We start from the raw sequence: 12,715 nt of genomic DNA, 5'->3' as shown, positions 1-12,715 counted from the left end.
GACTGAGTGCAGGCCTGCCCACCAAAAGGCTGCTGGTTCAACTCCCAGTCAGGGCACATGCCTGGGTTGTGGGCCAGGTCCCCAGGTGGGGGTGAGTGAGAGGTGGCTGATTCTCTTTCTCTCTCTGTTTCTTTCCCTCTCTTCTTCCCAACCTTTCCCTCTCTAAAAATAAATAAATAAATAAATAAATAAATAAATAAATAAATAAATCGTTTTAAAAGATGCGTAGGATTGCAAAGGAAACCAACTATATTGAAATTTAGTTACCAAAACACTGAAAAGCAAAAATGTGGCATTGATATGTGCTTCTTTATGAGCACATTAAGGTTTAGCGGCGGGTCTGACAACTGTCGTCACTTCTAAGTAGTTAACGGCATAATCGGTAGCTTGTGATATCTCAAACTGTAAAAATCATATAAAAGTGTCTGTGATTTCTATAGATGACAAAGCCACCAACTTTACTACTTCATGAAACTATGAACTTATAATATTTCATAAAATATTTCACATATTTCAGAACAGGTTAGTGAAAATAAAGATGTAACTTTTCCCCAAGTTGACCAATCCCCTGAATTCTGTCCACAGACCCCTCAGGGGTCCTGAGGACCCCAGGCAAGGACCCTTGGCCTAAATCTTCCCTAAATAAAGCGGTTAAAGTTATACATACAATTCAAGATTAACTGCAGGCTTGGGTGATTAAGAAGCTGCCTAGGTACATGGACCATCCATCTCTCTCCTTTCACAGAGGAGTACTGCCAGGACCCAAACCCAACACTCTTGGCCACCAGGTCTCCAAACCTCTGAGGCACCGTACCACGAGAAACTAGACTGTCCTGGAATAATGAGGTTTTTACCCAAAATCTCCATTTACTTATTTCTCTTCAAAAAGATTCACTGCCCAGTGAGGTGTACATCTTCCCCTTAGTTGTCAGGCACTCCTCCCCGGGAGGAGCCCTGCATTCTATGGTGCGTTCATGCGGCTCCCAGGAGGAGCCAGGAGGAAAGGCTCTAAAGAGGCTCTGCTCATTCCCTGTGAGGTAACTCCCCGGAGAACCAGGACCTCCATGGTTGTTAGGCAACTGGTCTTGGGGAAGCGGGTCAGGAGACCTCCACTGAAAGATACTCCCGGCCAGTCACGTGGTTGCCCTCTCTACCCACCCTCTGGCTGGGAAGGGCAGAAATGCCCTGAGGTTGCTAGGCAACGGGACAGCATTCATCTATGATGGTAACTAGAAGATTGTTATACCAGAGTAGTGTGTGGCGTGTGTGTGTGTGTGTGTGTATGTGTGTGTGACACATCAATCTCCCAGGAGGTCTAGAAAAAGGCTGAAAAAGTCAAATTTCTATAACAGCCTAAAGGACCATTTGGGGTTCCAGTCAGTCCACCATGGAGCCTGGGGTTTGCTGCAGAGTACGTTGGAGGTGTCCCTCCCCTGGGATATCACTCTTCTTCCCACACCCAGTCCTGTCAGAATCTGCTCTCCACTCATGGTCAAGGTGCTAAAAGAGGTTGATAAACAAATGCATCATATAACACAACCGAGAAGACTTTGCAGTGCTCCAGGCGGTGTAGAGTATGAGCACTGACTGAGAACCAAGCTCTCTGCCTCCGTGTCCTGGGCAGCTTCTGGGCGGCTGTGAGACAGCCCCCTCTGAGCCTCCAGCCCCATTTCTGTAAAATAAAGTAGTAACATCCACCAGATAGTCACTAGGAGAATCAAAATGCAGGTCAACCTGAATCTAACCATGAAGAAACCATCAGAAAATCCAAATCGAGGGGCAGTCTGAAACAACTAATTTGAATGCTTCAAAATGTTAATGGCATGAAAGACCAAAGGTGGAGGTGGGGCACTGTTTTAGGTGAAAGGAGACTAAGAAATATGACAACTAAACATAGTGCGTGATCTTTAATTGGATTTAAAAATGAAAAGTTTAAAAATGATCTGGACAGCTGGGAAAATGTAAATGTGGACTTGTATAATACTGTTATATTACTGTAAAAATGTCCTAAGTTTGATCATAGTACTGGGTGACATAGCAGAATGCCTTTCTCCTCAGGGGATACATGCTGACATATCTTGGGGGTGCAGCATGACAAAGTCTGTAACCTGTTCCGAAATGGTTTCGAAAAACATACACATCCAGAGAGATAAAACAAGCGTGGCAAAATGCGAACAGGTGAATCTAGGTCTGTGGGTTTTGGTGTACTATTTTTACAACTTTTATGTAGGTTTGAACATTCTCACAATAAAAAATAGGAGAAAAGGTGTACAGAAATCTCTTCGCACAGGGTCTGGCACAAAGAGGCAGCTAACAAATGTCAGCTCCTTGCTATGATTGTCTGACTTCTGCATTGCCATGGGGACGATCTCTCAAACCGAAAGGAAGACTGTCAAACAGTGGAATGACAGGCTCTGCCACTGGATGGTGGCAGGGCTCAGGCTGCCAGAGTCCCGCTGGAACCTCCCCCACTCTGCCTGGCTCCGTATGGGATGATGCCAGTGCCCCCTGACATGGAGAGGCAGCCCTCCTCTCACACTCTGCTCTGGACCCACCCAGCCCGGGTCAGGCGCCATGTTCAGAGCCTGGCCTTCAGGCTTCTCCACTGCGGAAGGTGACAGAATAGAGATGGAAATGACACTTTCAATCCCAGGCTTAATGGAGACAGGCCCCCAAGTGCAGAACTTGGAAAACAGACGGTATCTTTTCGAGAATGAGAAAGACGGGCTCCCTCCTCTGGGAGACCCAGCCTGTGTCCGGAACCACCTGCCCGGCTGCACACAGCCGTCTTGATTAATCCCTTCTCTGTAATGTTAACTTCCACTTATTGAATGCCAGGCATGTTGTGTGAGTTACTTTGAAACCTCACAACAATTCTTCAAGGTAGATGTTATATCGCTCATTTCACTTGCGGGGAATCAGGCTCAGAGAGGCTCAGGGGATTGTTCAACTGGCCCAGCTAGTGAGTGTCTGAGCAAGTCCACAAGTATCTGAGACCAGGCCTTTCTGACTCCTAAACTCTCATCCCATTGCTCTCTCCAGCCTCCTGCTTGTTCAGAGTTTTATGCTGAGTAAAACTGCTTTCCTCATGTGGTCTGCAAGTCCCCATAAGGTCGTAAAGGTGACGGGTGAGGAAACTGAGAGTTAAAGGGAATTGCTCAAGATTGTCAAAGGCTTGTGGCAGAGTCTGGACTGGAATGCAGGCGTCTGGGCCCTCTGTGTCCTTAACGCCCCAAGAGACTCCCTCCCTACTAGCCGTTTGTGGCAAAGATCCACCTCCTGTAGGAAGCCCACCCAGGTGGATTAGGAAAAAATTAATGCAGACCGCTTTTACCTCTGTTTTAGGGGAGACATTTGTTTTGATTGCTGGAAGTTCCTCCCTTTTGGGAATTTTCATGGTCACTCATTGACTCCCACTTTTCCTGACATCTGTCTCACCTGGCTATCTTCCTGCCTGTCCAAGCGGCGTCCCTTCCCTCCTGTATCTCCACAAGCCCAGCACCCAGCCCTGCCCGGGCCACTTCCTCCATCTACCAGCCCTCTGCTATTGCTTCCTGAGTGGAACATCTCTCTTTCTTTCCAATCTTTTCCTTTTAAGAAGCAATATGTACCTACCAGATGTCCACTGTGATTCCTGATTTCTCTCCCTGCAGAAGTTCCTCTTCCTTTAGTCACCCTGCTGCCACTTACTCATCCATCCATCTGTGTACTCCTTCATCTGGCCACCCACCCACCTGTCCACCCATCCATCCATCCTCCCATCCTTCCATCCACTCACTTTTTCATCTAGCCATCCATCCTTTCGTTCACACGAACATACACCCACTCACACACACCCCTATCCATCCATCCATCCATCCACCCACCCATCCATCATCTGACCTTCCACTTACTCAACCTTCACTGAGCACCTTCTATGTGAACAAGACTTGGCCCTTGTCTTTGAGAAACTCCTAGTCTATAGGGCAAGGACAGGCAAGGAAACCTATGGGTTAACAGCTCTTCTAGAGGTGTGCAGTACTAGGGACCGGGGGCATCAGAGGAAGGAGAGGCTAACTGGTTAGTAGCTGAGAGAAGCCTCAGAAGGGCCAGGCAACTGAGCTGAGCCTGTGAGTTCCCTTTCTTGTTCTGTTCTTCCTCTTGACCATCTCTCCCCTTGTCCTCCCTGCACTTGCTCATTTTGTTATACGTGGGTGCTTGGGCTGAGGGTAGTCTGAGTGAACAAAAATCAGTCTTCCCGGAAAGTTGCCCAGGGGCTGGCTTTTCTCTCCTGGCTTTCCTGCTTTAGTTAGTCCAGCTCCCTCACCTATCAGAACAGCTGTCGTTCTATTGCTGGCCACTTGCCCCCAGACAACAGGAGACCCCCCTACTAGGGACTAGCCTGCCCTTGTGTCCAGCAGCTTCTGTGGAAGAGGCTCACTGTAGCTTCTCACTGGTGGTGGAGGAGGTGTGCCTGGGTTGCCAGTGGTCAGCTAACCCCCAATTTGGTTTAGCTCCTACATTAGAAAGCTTTGCCGAATTTCTCTCACCCCACCCAGCCAAGGCCACCTTTCTGGGCCTGCCTCAGGGCCTTCCCTCCAGGCAGCCTGGGGCCCTTTGCTCAGGGGCCAGCCTGATCTTCGGTTGCTATGGACTCCCCTGCTCTGATGGCCTCTCTGGACACAGTGCTTGGACTCCTGGGGCCCTGCTGCCCCTGGCAGGGTCCCAGGGGCAGCTCAGTCTCTCCAGGGCAGAGGACAGAGAAATGACCCAGTGGGTGCCCCCTGGGCTGCTGTGAGGTGGAACATCTGGTTTCCTCCATCTGCAGACAGTCAGTGAGGTGGTGGCCCCTCAGATCTGGGGAAGCTGGTGAGCCAGTGGCAGGAGGGACACGACAGGTTCCTCCTTATTGAGCTCTTGAAGGCTCTCATGTCTTTCTGTCCCCAAAGCCCCACCCCGAGGCTGAAGCTGGCACAGCTTTCCTACTGGAGGGTTGAAGGGCAGGGTGACCTGACCTGGCCCTCTTTGTCTCCCCACGATGGAGCAATGAGGACAGATGCTGTGATTCTCTTTGTCTCTTTGCGACCCCTGTGCAGACTTGTCCAGAACTGGGATGAAACAAGCTTAAAATCTCAGTAGGGGATGCTATAGAAGACCTGGTAACTTCTGGGCATGCCGGTCCCTAGAAGCTCCCTTTGGGGAGACTTTGCTTCCATCTCAGGCTGTTCTGGAGTTTATGGAAATGATCAGATTGGGAAGAAGCCTAGATTATATGCCCTGGGAGGTCTGGGGTTCTAGCACTCAGACTCAGCCTCTGGGTGCATCTGCTCTCCCCTGAGATCAGGTGAGCCTATGAAAGACGGAAGCTAGGCAAAGGTGATCACCAATATCCACCCAGTTCACTGCAGCGAGCTGGGTAAACTGCAGGGGAACTCTCCCGGGCACTCGGGCATGGTGGTAGCACACGTCTTCCAATGCCCACACGAAGGCGGGGCATAGTGCTGCTATGAAGCCAAGGAATGGCCGTAGGGAAGAGTGAGTTCAGGCCCCCCGCCCCCCCCCCACCCTGGACATCTTAGAGGCTCTTGCTAGGCCAACAGCTGTTTTCTGGTTGTTGAAAAGGTCATATGTCAACAGAACTTTTGAGAACCCGTGCCCATTAGTCAGAGTAGCCAAGCTGGGTCTGTGTGGCAACCTCGGAGCTGCTGTGTCCACATCTTCCTTCAAGACAACCTGCTGCGAGAAGTGTAATTAGCCAACAGCCCCAGCTGCTGCTCCAGCTTTCGCTCTTTTGACCTGCTTCAGTGTCACCCCCCACCCCACCCCTCAGTCCCATCATTTCTGCCCAAGGGAGGGCTCCTCCAATAGGTGACCTTTGCTGGGGATCCCCCCTTGGCTGTGCAGAGAATTTCTTAGAGCTGCCCTGAAACCTGAGACTCTTCCCATGCAATTCTTCCTTTCTTCTCTCCTTTCACAGGGGTCGGGCTCTTCCAGCCCACTCCCACTCCCTTCCCCTTCATCCGTCACAGCTGTTTCTCCCATAAATCTCGTGTGTCTAATTCTGCCTTGGCATTGACTCCTCCGAGGACCCGAGCTGAAAGCCTAGTATATTCAAGGTCTGGGCCCGGCACTGCTGGCACGTTGTTCTCAGGGCGGCAAACCCGGGGAGTTTTGTGACAGCTGAAGAAGTCCGTGGACAGAGTCACTGGTGGGGTGTGGGAAAGGAGGGCCAGAGACGGGTGCAGAGTTCAGAGAAAACGAACACAATGATTATCATCAGATGCAATGAGCTGGAGAACTTACAGTACATGCTCACTTACAAAGGAGCAAATATTAGACGGAGCTGGGTTTTAATCCCACCCCCGTCATCTCTTCATCTCTTTGGACAAGTCCCTTAGGCTTACTTTCCTCATCTATAAAATGGTAATAATTTTGCTTAGCTTGCTGGGTGGTCGTCAGGATGAAGAGGATGCATGTAGAGGACTTACCAGCGTGCTGGGCACAGGTGCATACTCATTTCAGAGTAAGTATTGTTAATTATTAGCATTTCCCTTTAGGAAGAAAAAGAATGCCTTGCTCGGTGCCAGGCAGGGGCTGGTTCCCTGTGAAAAGCACTCCATCCACCCAGGGAGAGGGCCCGGGGCTTGGCCCCTCTGGCGATGAACCCTGGGAAAGGCGAGGGCTCTGCGTTCACCCAGGGGGAGGATCAGCTGCTCCAGTCAGATCTTGCTTCTGGTAGGGCATTTATGTGGTGGGGCCCTTCTGGAGGGAGGGAACAGAGGTTTGAGAAGAAAGGAAGGGGACACAATCTCAGAATTTAAGGAGAGATGGTTTCTGGGCCATCATATCTGTCAGGATGAAACCTGGACCAGAACAGGAGCCTGGAAGTGGAATCTGGGCCCAGACCTGGAAGGCCAGGCCCCTCCCAGCTCCTCCTCAGCTGTGGAGAGAAGTTAAATTATTGTCAGCCCCATCCCCCTGTGTCTGGGAGACCTGGGTTGTTGGGATGGAGTGCGTTCTGAGGGGGCACCCTTGTCCTCACAGTCAGCAGCGTAGGGCTTGGCTCTTTGCGGGGATGAGAGGCAACTCATTGTGGACGTAGGATTCCAAGGAGACACAGTCCAGTTGTCCAGTGTTGAGAATGCCCCACCCAACCCGGGCAGCCCAGAGCCTGCCACCCCGACACCCCCAGCTCCGGCTTAGGTGCCCAGTGTAAGGCAAGCCACACTGGGGCCAGCTGGGCCCCCACGGCTCTCTGCCACCTCCTTGGCAGCTTCTTTTAGAAGTATATTTTCCTGAAAGGAAGGGTAGATGACAATTTCCTCAAAGTCTAACTCAAGGGACAAAAATGACAGTAAGTGGCAGTTTGTCTCGGCTGTCCCCCGCATGCTCTCACCTCAAACCCCCCCCCCCGCCCCCACCCACACCACAGGTGTCCGACTGCCTGTCAGGATGCTCTGCGGCCTGCCGCCCTGTGATGCCTGAGGGGAGGGGAGTCCACAAGCTGACCACATCAAGGACTTTGTTTGTCTCCCACTCCTTCAGGGTGGGGCAGGAACAGAAGAACTGGGGAGGGAGAATGTGTGCTGATGCCCCTGAATATCACCCCCACCTGCCCTTCATCTTCTTAACCTCCATTTTCATCCCCTCTTCTCTCAACCCCCACCCCCCACAGTCTCCTACCTGCCCCCCACTGCCCCCACTCTCTCTTCCAGCTCCCAGTCTGGGAGCACACAGACCTGGGTTGGACTTCGGGCAGGTACCTACCCTCTCTGTGCCAGCTTCCATGTCTCTGAAGCAGAACGACAGCTGTGGTATTGGGCTGTTGTGAGGACTGAGATGAGGTGAGCACCGCAGCTGGGCCCAGCATCCTCTGGGTTCTCTGGGTTCCACACTGCAGCCTCGTAAGGGGGCCTGAGCAGTTGTTATAGGTCCGAAGCAGCAGTTCCCAGCCAAGGAGGAAAAAGCTGGGGCAGGGTGGGGGTAGGGGACCCCACAGCGGCCAGAAGCTCAAAGAACCTTACAGAGCAAGTGAACCCACAGGTCAAAAGGTCTCTGGTTCCCAGTACTGGGTGGACACAGTGTCCTGGCTTCTTTCCTATCCCCACAGGCCACAAAGGGATCAGATGTTCAACTAGCATCTCAAAGAACAATCAGTGAACCGCGTGATGGCGTGGACCCTCCTTTTACTCATTTCATCCTCATTAATCCTCACAGCAATGGACATATGAGAGGTGTTATTATTCCCACGAGACAGCGGAGCATGCAGAGGCTCAGAGAGGTGGTCAGGCAGCTGGTGAGCAGAGGTGGGGCTTGATTGCTCTGGGTGAGTCCAAGTGCAGTGCTCTCTGTCCTGTAGCAAGATGTGCACCTTGGTTCTAGTGAGCCACATACATGCCTATTGTACGCCAGCCCCTTGGTTAGGTTCTGGGAGCAAGACAGACGTGGTCTCAGCCTCACACAATTCAATCTCAGTGGGAACACTGACAAGTAACTGGGCCGTTACAACACAGCGTGGTTAAGTGCTATCTAAGGCAAAGTTCCCCAGAGCCAGGTGGACCCTGAAGGGGGGCACCTGACCTGGACAAGAGATCAAGTAAGGCAGGTAAGACCTCCTGGTGTGTCATGGCAGAGAACCATGAGTGCCCACAGAAGCCCCCTTCCCCAATCTCTCCTGCAAAATCAGGCCAATAGCAAGGCTAGTATGTACCTTCCCACACAGCCCACAGCTTCCTCTGGACCTAAGTCAGTAGTAGCCTGCCTTGCTCAACCTCCTTGCCTTCCTTATAATTCTCAAGGCCAGGAATAACTGCCCCTTACCCAACAACCCCTTTTTTCCTCTGGGGACCTCCTCAGTCAAGAACAATTGTTGTCTAAGAGGAAGAGGAGCCAGTGTCTCCTACCCACCTCCTTCTTCAGGGAATAAGCCACAGGGTGTGCCATTCCTAACAGTGTTTGTCCTTCAGTGGCATCCCACAAGCGGAGTCTGTGATCGGGTGTGGCCTGTGGGGAAGCCCCCAAGTTCTCCATGGTATGGCAGTGGCCCACTACACTGGCCCAAACAAGTTACACTTTTTCTTCCTTCTTCTCCCCAAAAGCTCCCTCTCCTGACCTGGGGAGACAGACATCCGGAAGACCTGCTCCGCACACAGGAGCACAGAGGGAGAATCAGGGATGCTGACTTTGTATACAAAACAGCTTTATTAAAAATTCAGCTATTAGGAAAACAAAGTCTTCACAAGAGTTCTATCACAAAGTACAAATTTTAAATAAACATGTCATAAAAGTGGCAGCTGGATACACTAGCCACACTCACAACCTTGGGGGAAGGTGGTGCCCAGAGCCCCGAGAAGAGGCTGGGCACAGGGGTCTTTGGATGCTATCAGGCAAGAGCCCTGACTCAGTTTTCCTTTCCTTGGAAAAACAGAATATGGCAAGTGTAGGAAATTTTGAGTCTAAAGCAGGAAGGCACAAGTTATTTGTAAGGTGTGACTGCTGACTTGTGGATGTGGGCCCCTGGCCTGGTCGTGCCCCCGATGGGTGCCACCTCTGGGTGTGGCCAGCGGTTAAGGTGAACCAAGTGGACTGCATAGTCCTTGAAGTCATTCTGTAGAACAGATGTGTTGCTTCACTGGCAAACTGGTACCAGGCTCCGCCAGGACAAGGAAGATCACACTGGCCACCAAGAACTCCCTCCAGGGGGGAAGCACCAGGCCTCTTGGCCAACCCTGTCCTCTGAGCCACGGTGGGCACCCACTCTGGATAAAGAACCTCTGAGGGCAGTCCCTGGCATCCGGACATCTGGAGAAGCTCCAGGCCTCAGAGCCAGGGTTTCTATGAATGGCAGGCATAAGAAGCTGGCATTGTCAAAACCAGTCCTCAACAGCTGCTGGCCCACACACACGGTCACTGGTGACAGGCCTCCCTGGTGACGTTGGGCAGTGGGTAGGCGAAGAGGGAGAAGTCTAGGATATACTTAGGCAGCACGTCCTGCAGCAGGGACCATGGGGCGCTGCACAGATGGTAGTGCAGGCTTTCACGGCTGGCAGGTCGGTACCAGGCCTGGCGAGCTGGGAATCGGACGTGGGGTGGTGCCCGCACCCACTCCAGTACTTGGTTGGCATCAGCCTCCAGCCTCTCATAGGAGCCTACAAAGTCATAGCGCACAGCACAAGGCTGGCACAGGTTGTACACGGGCATCCAATGCTCATTCATGCGCTCAGGGTCCTCATCCACTAGGTACCTCAGGAACTCGGGGAAGGTGACATCATCCCCTGCAGGGCTGGGCCCGGCTCCTGCCCTGTACCGCCTCACTATTTCAGCCCCATAGCGCTGCTGGTACTCTCGGATCTCGCCAAACTTATTGCGGTAAGCAGAGAGAAGGCGTTCCAAGGGGTCCCGCACAAACAGGAACTTGAAGTAGTGCTGCAGGCGGTAGCGAATCTCCTCAGGCCGCAGATCTGCCAGGAACACCAGGTCGTTGCGGTGGTCCATCTTGAGGCGGACGTCCACGCTGTCCAGGACACCCGCCAGCACTTTCAGCACCCGCTTCCAGTTAGAGCAGGCCACTTTGGGGACGTAGCAATAGAGGAAGTGGTAGCGATCACTCACGAGGATGTGGCGCAGCAGGGTGCGCCGCTGTCCCACCGGCAAGTCCCAGGGGTCCCGGGGCATGCCCGGTTGTCCGCACACTGCACGCAAGGTCCGGTTCCGGATGTCCTGCCTCACCTGCAAGTCCGGGTCCCCAGCATCCAGGGACAGCCCCCCAGGCTGGGGGACCGTCCTGTGCCATGCGGCGCCCTCACGATTGGGAGGGTGCAGGGGAAGGGGCTTCATCTCGGCCAGGATGCCCCTCTCGATCATGAGCAGCAGCCCGCTGGAGGCCACGATCACCGCGAACATCAGCATGGACGGCAGCAGCAGGGGCGGGCCCCCCGGCCCGGCCCGGGCCCTGCCCAGTGGCGTCCGCCTCAGCGCCCGGCCCAGGGGCTCGGCGCCATTTGGGGCCGCCAGCGGGGTCAGCGGGCAGGGGAACATGGTGCTGGGGGGTGGGTGGGGGGGGCCTGTGCAGCCCAGGCGATCCCCGCGCCGCCTGTTCGGGAGGCGGGCTCAGGCTGGGGGCGGGCGCCGAATGTTTGGGGCTGCAGCGCTGGACTGGGGTCAGGGAGGGGAGCACTGACTGGAGACCTCAGCGCGAAGGTGGTCCTCTGGAGAGGATGGTCGGCTCCCAGGCTGAGGCTCCGGAGCGGTGGCGGGCGGCGGGAGGGAGCAGCGAGAGACTGGGCCGGATGTCCCGCCCGACAGCTCTCCAACCCCGGCCACCGTGACACAAGCGCTGGGCGGGCCCATGGGGTGGGGGCTGGGGACCGGCATGCCTGCAGGGAGCCGGTGGGAGGGCACGTGCAGACTCCCACCGCGTGATGCAGGGCGGGCCTGGTTCTCCAGGTTTCTGGGACAAAAACTGCCTGGGTCCTGAAGGCAAGAGATCCGGGCAAGTCTTCAAGGAGTTGAAGAAGACGTGCACCCAACACGCTGCTGCACACTCTGGCCTGCTGAGGCTCTCCCTTCAAACAGCTGGTCTGCGGGAAGCCACCTCACCCCACCCCCAAAGCTCTGAATCCAAACTTTTGAAGCGCCTGGTTCTAGCCTGACAGAGACCCCAGGGTGAGCTCCCCATGCCCACCCGACCCTGGCCACCCCAGGAAAGAGGAACAAGACTCTCAGGCACTGACCAGTGGCTTCTCTCCACAGTGACCCTTAAGTGTTTATCCAGAGTTATTCTGAATGTCCTTCCCCCAGGCATGAAGAAATGGGACAACTGGAACACTCTGGCGAGGGGCCAATAACAAGTCGGTGTCTCATGACCAAGGGTGGGCACACATCTTGAAGGATGACCAGCTGGAGGTCAGAGCAGCAGCTAGCTTCCTTGTCGAGCCAGGCTTGTGTTCAATGGCACCAGGTTGGCCCCGTGGGGTAGAGGCAGATAGGGGAATGCCGCGGATGTCTGCGGCCAGGCTTTCCCCACCTGACCTGGACGCCTGGTTAAGTATCCAGACTCCGCCCTGTTCCGTGTGGAGTCAGGGAGGCCCTGAAGCACAGCAGTAACATGGTTAGAGCCCACACTTACCCAGGCAGGGGCCTGCTCAGTGTTTTATATTCTCCCCTTCATTCATCAGTCACCCTGAGAGGGAGGTGCCACAGGCATTTCCATTGCACAGGTGAAGAAACAGAGGGGCTCAGGGAAGCTGAGTCTCTGTACAGGCTCAGGTCAGTCTGATTCTAAAACCCAAATTCCTAATCACCATCCTTTGGAGATGGAGCACACAAGGAGAATGGTTAGGAGGAAGGAGGTGGCTGGCTCAGGGCATGCTGTCCTTGGGGAGTGACAGAACAGCAGGACAGCCAGAGGCTTTGCGGGTGCTGTGAGAAGGCACTGCCACTGACCAGGTATTCAGAAGGACGAAAGGTTATGAAGGATGAAACGAAGCTATGAGGCTCCTGGATGGCCCCTGACCCCACCAATTTGAGAGAGCATGCAGGATGAGCCTCCATTCTCTCAGCAAGGAGCGCCAGTTTCGAGATTCTGGGGCTGCACACCAGTTTCTGCAGGCCAGCGTCCCAAGGGCATGACCCAAGGTGATGAGGTGCTACCTTCACTGTGCACCTACTATTTGGGGACTGGCTCCCAGATCACCGGCCAGGCGAGGGCTGGCAACCGAAGGGTTTCAGTCCAGGC

General features: G+C 53.9%; 1 protein-coding gene across 1 annotated transcript; it reads right to left on the bottom strand.

Moving 5' to 3' along the window:
• Positions 1-9,205: 9,205 nt before the first annotated feature.
• On the bottom strand, positions 9,206-11,290 carry CHST14 (carbohydrate sulfotransferase 14). Its single transcript, XM_045823034.1, has one exon. The coding sequence runs from the start codon at positions 11,014-11,016 to the stop codon at positions 9,886-9,888; it is 1,131 nt and encodes a 376-aa protein (XP_045678990.1). The 5' UTR covers positions 11,017-11,290; the 3' UTR covers positions 9,206-9,885.
• Between the last annotated feature and the right edge of the window lie 1,425 nt (positions 11,291-12,715).

This window comes from Phyllostomus hastatus, unplaced genomic scaffold (assembly GCF_019186645.2).
Source record: "Phyllostomus hastatus isolate PE091 unplaced genomic scaffold, TTU_PhHast_1.1 phas_scaffold_501, whole genome shotgun sequence".
Lineage (NCBI taxonomy): Eukaryota > Metazoa > Chordata > Mammalia > Chiroptera > Phyllostomidae > Phyllostomus > Phyllostomus hastatus.
This window is presented reverse-complemented; position numbering and strand designations above follow the sequence as displayed.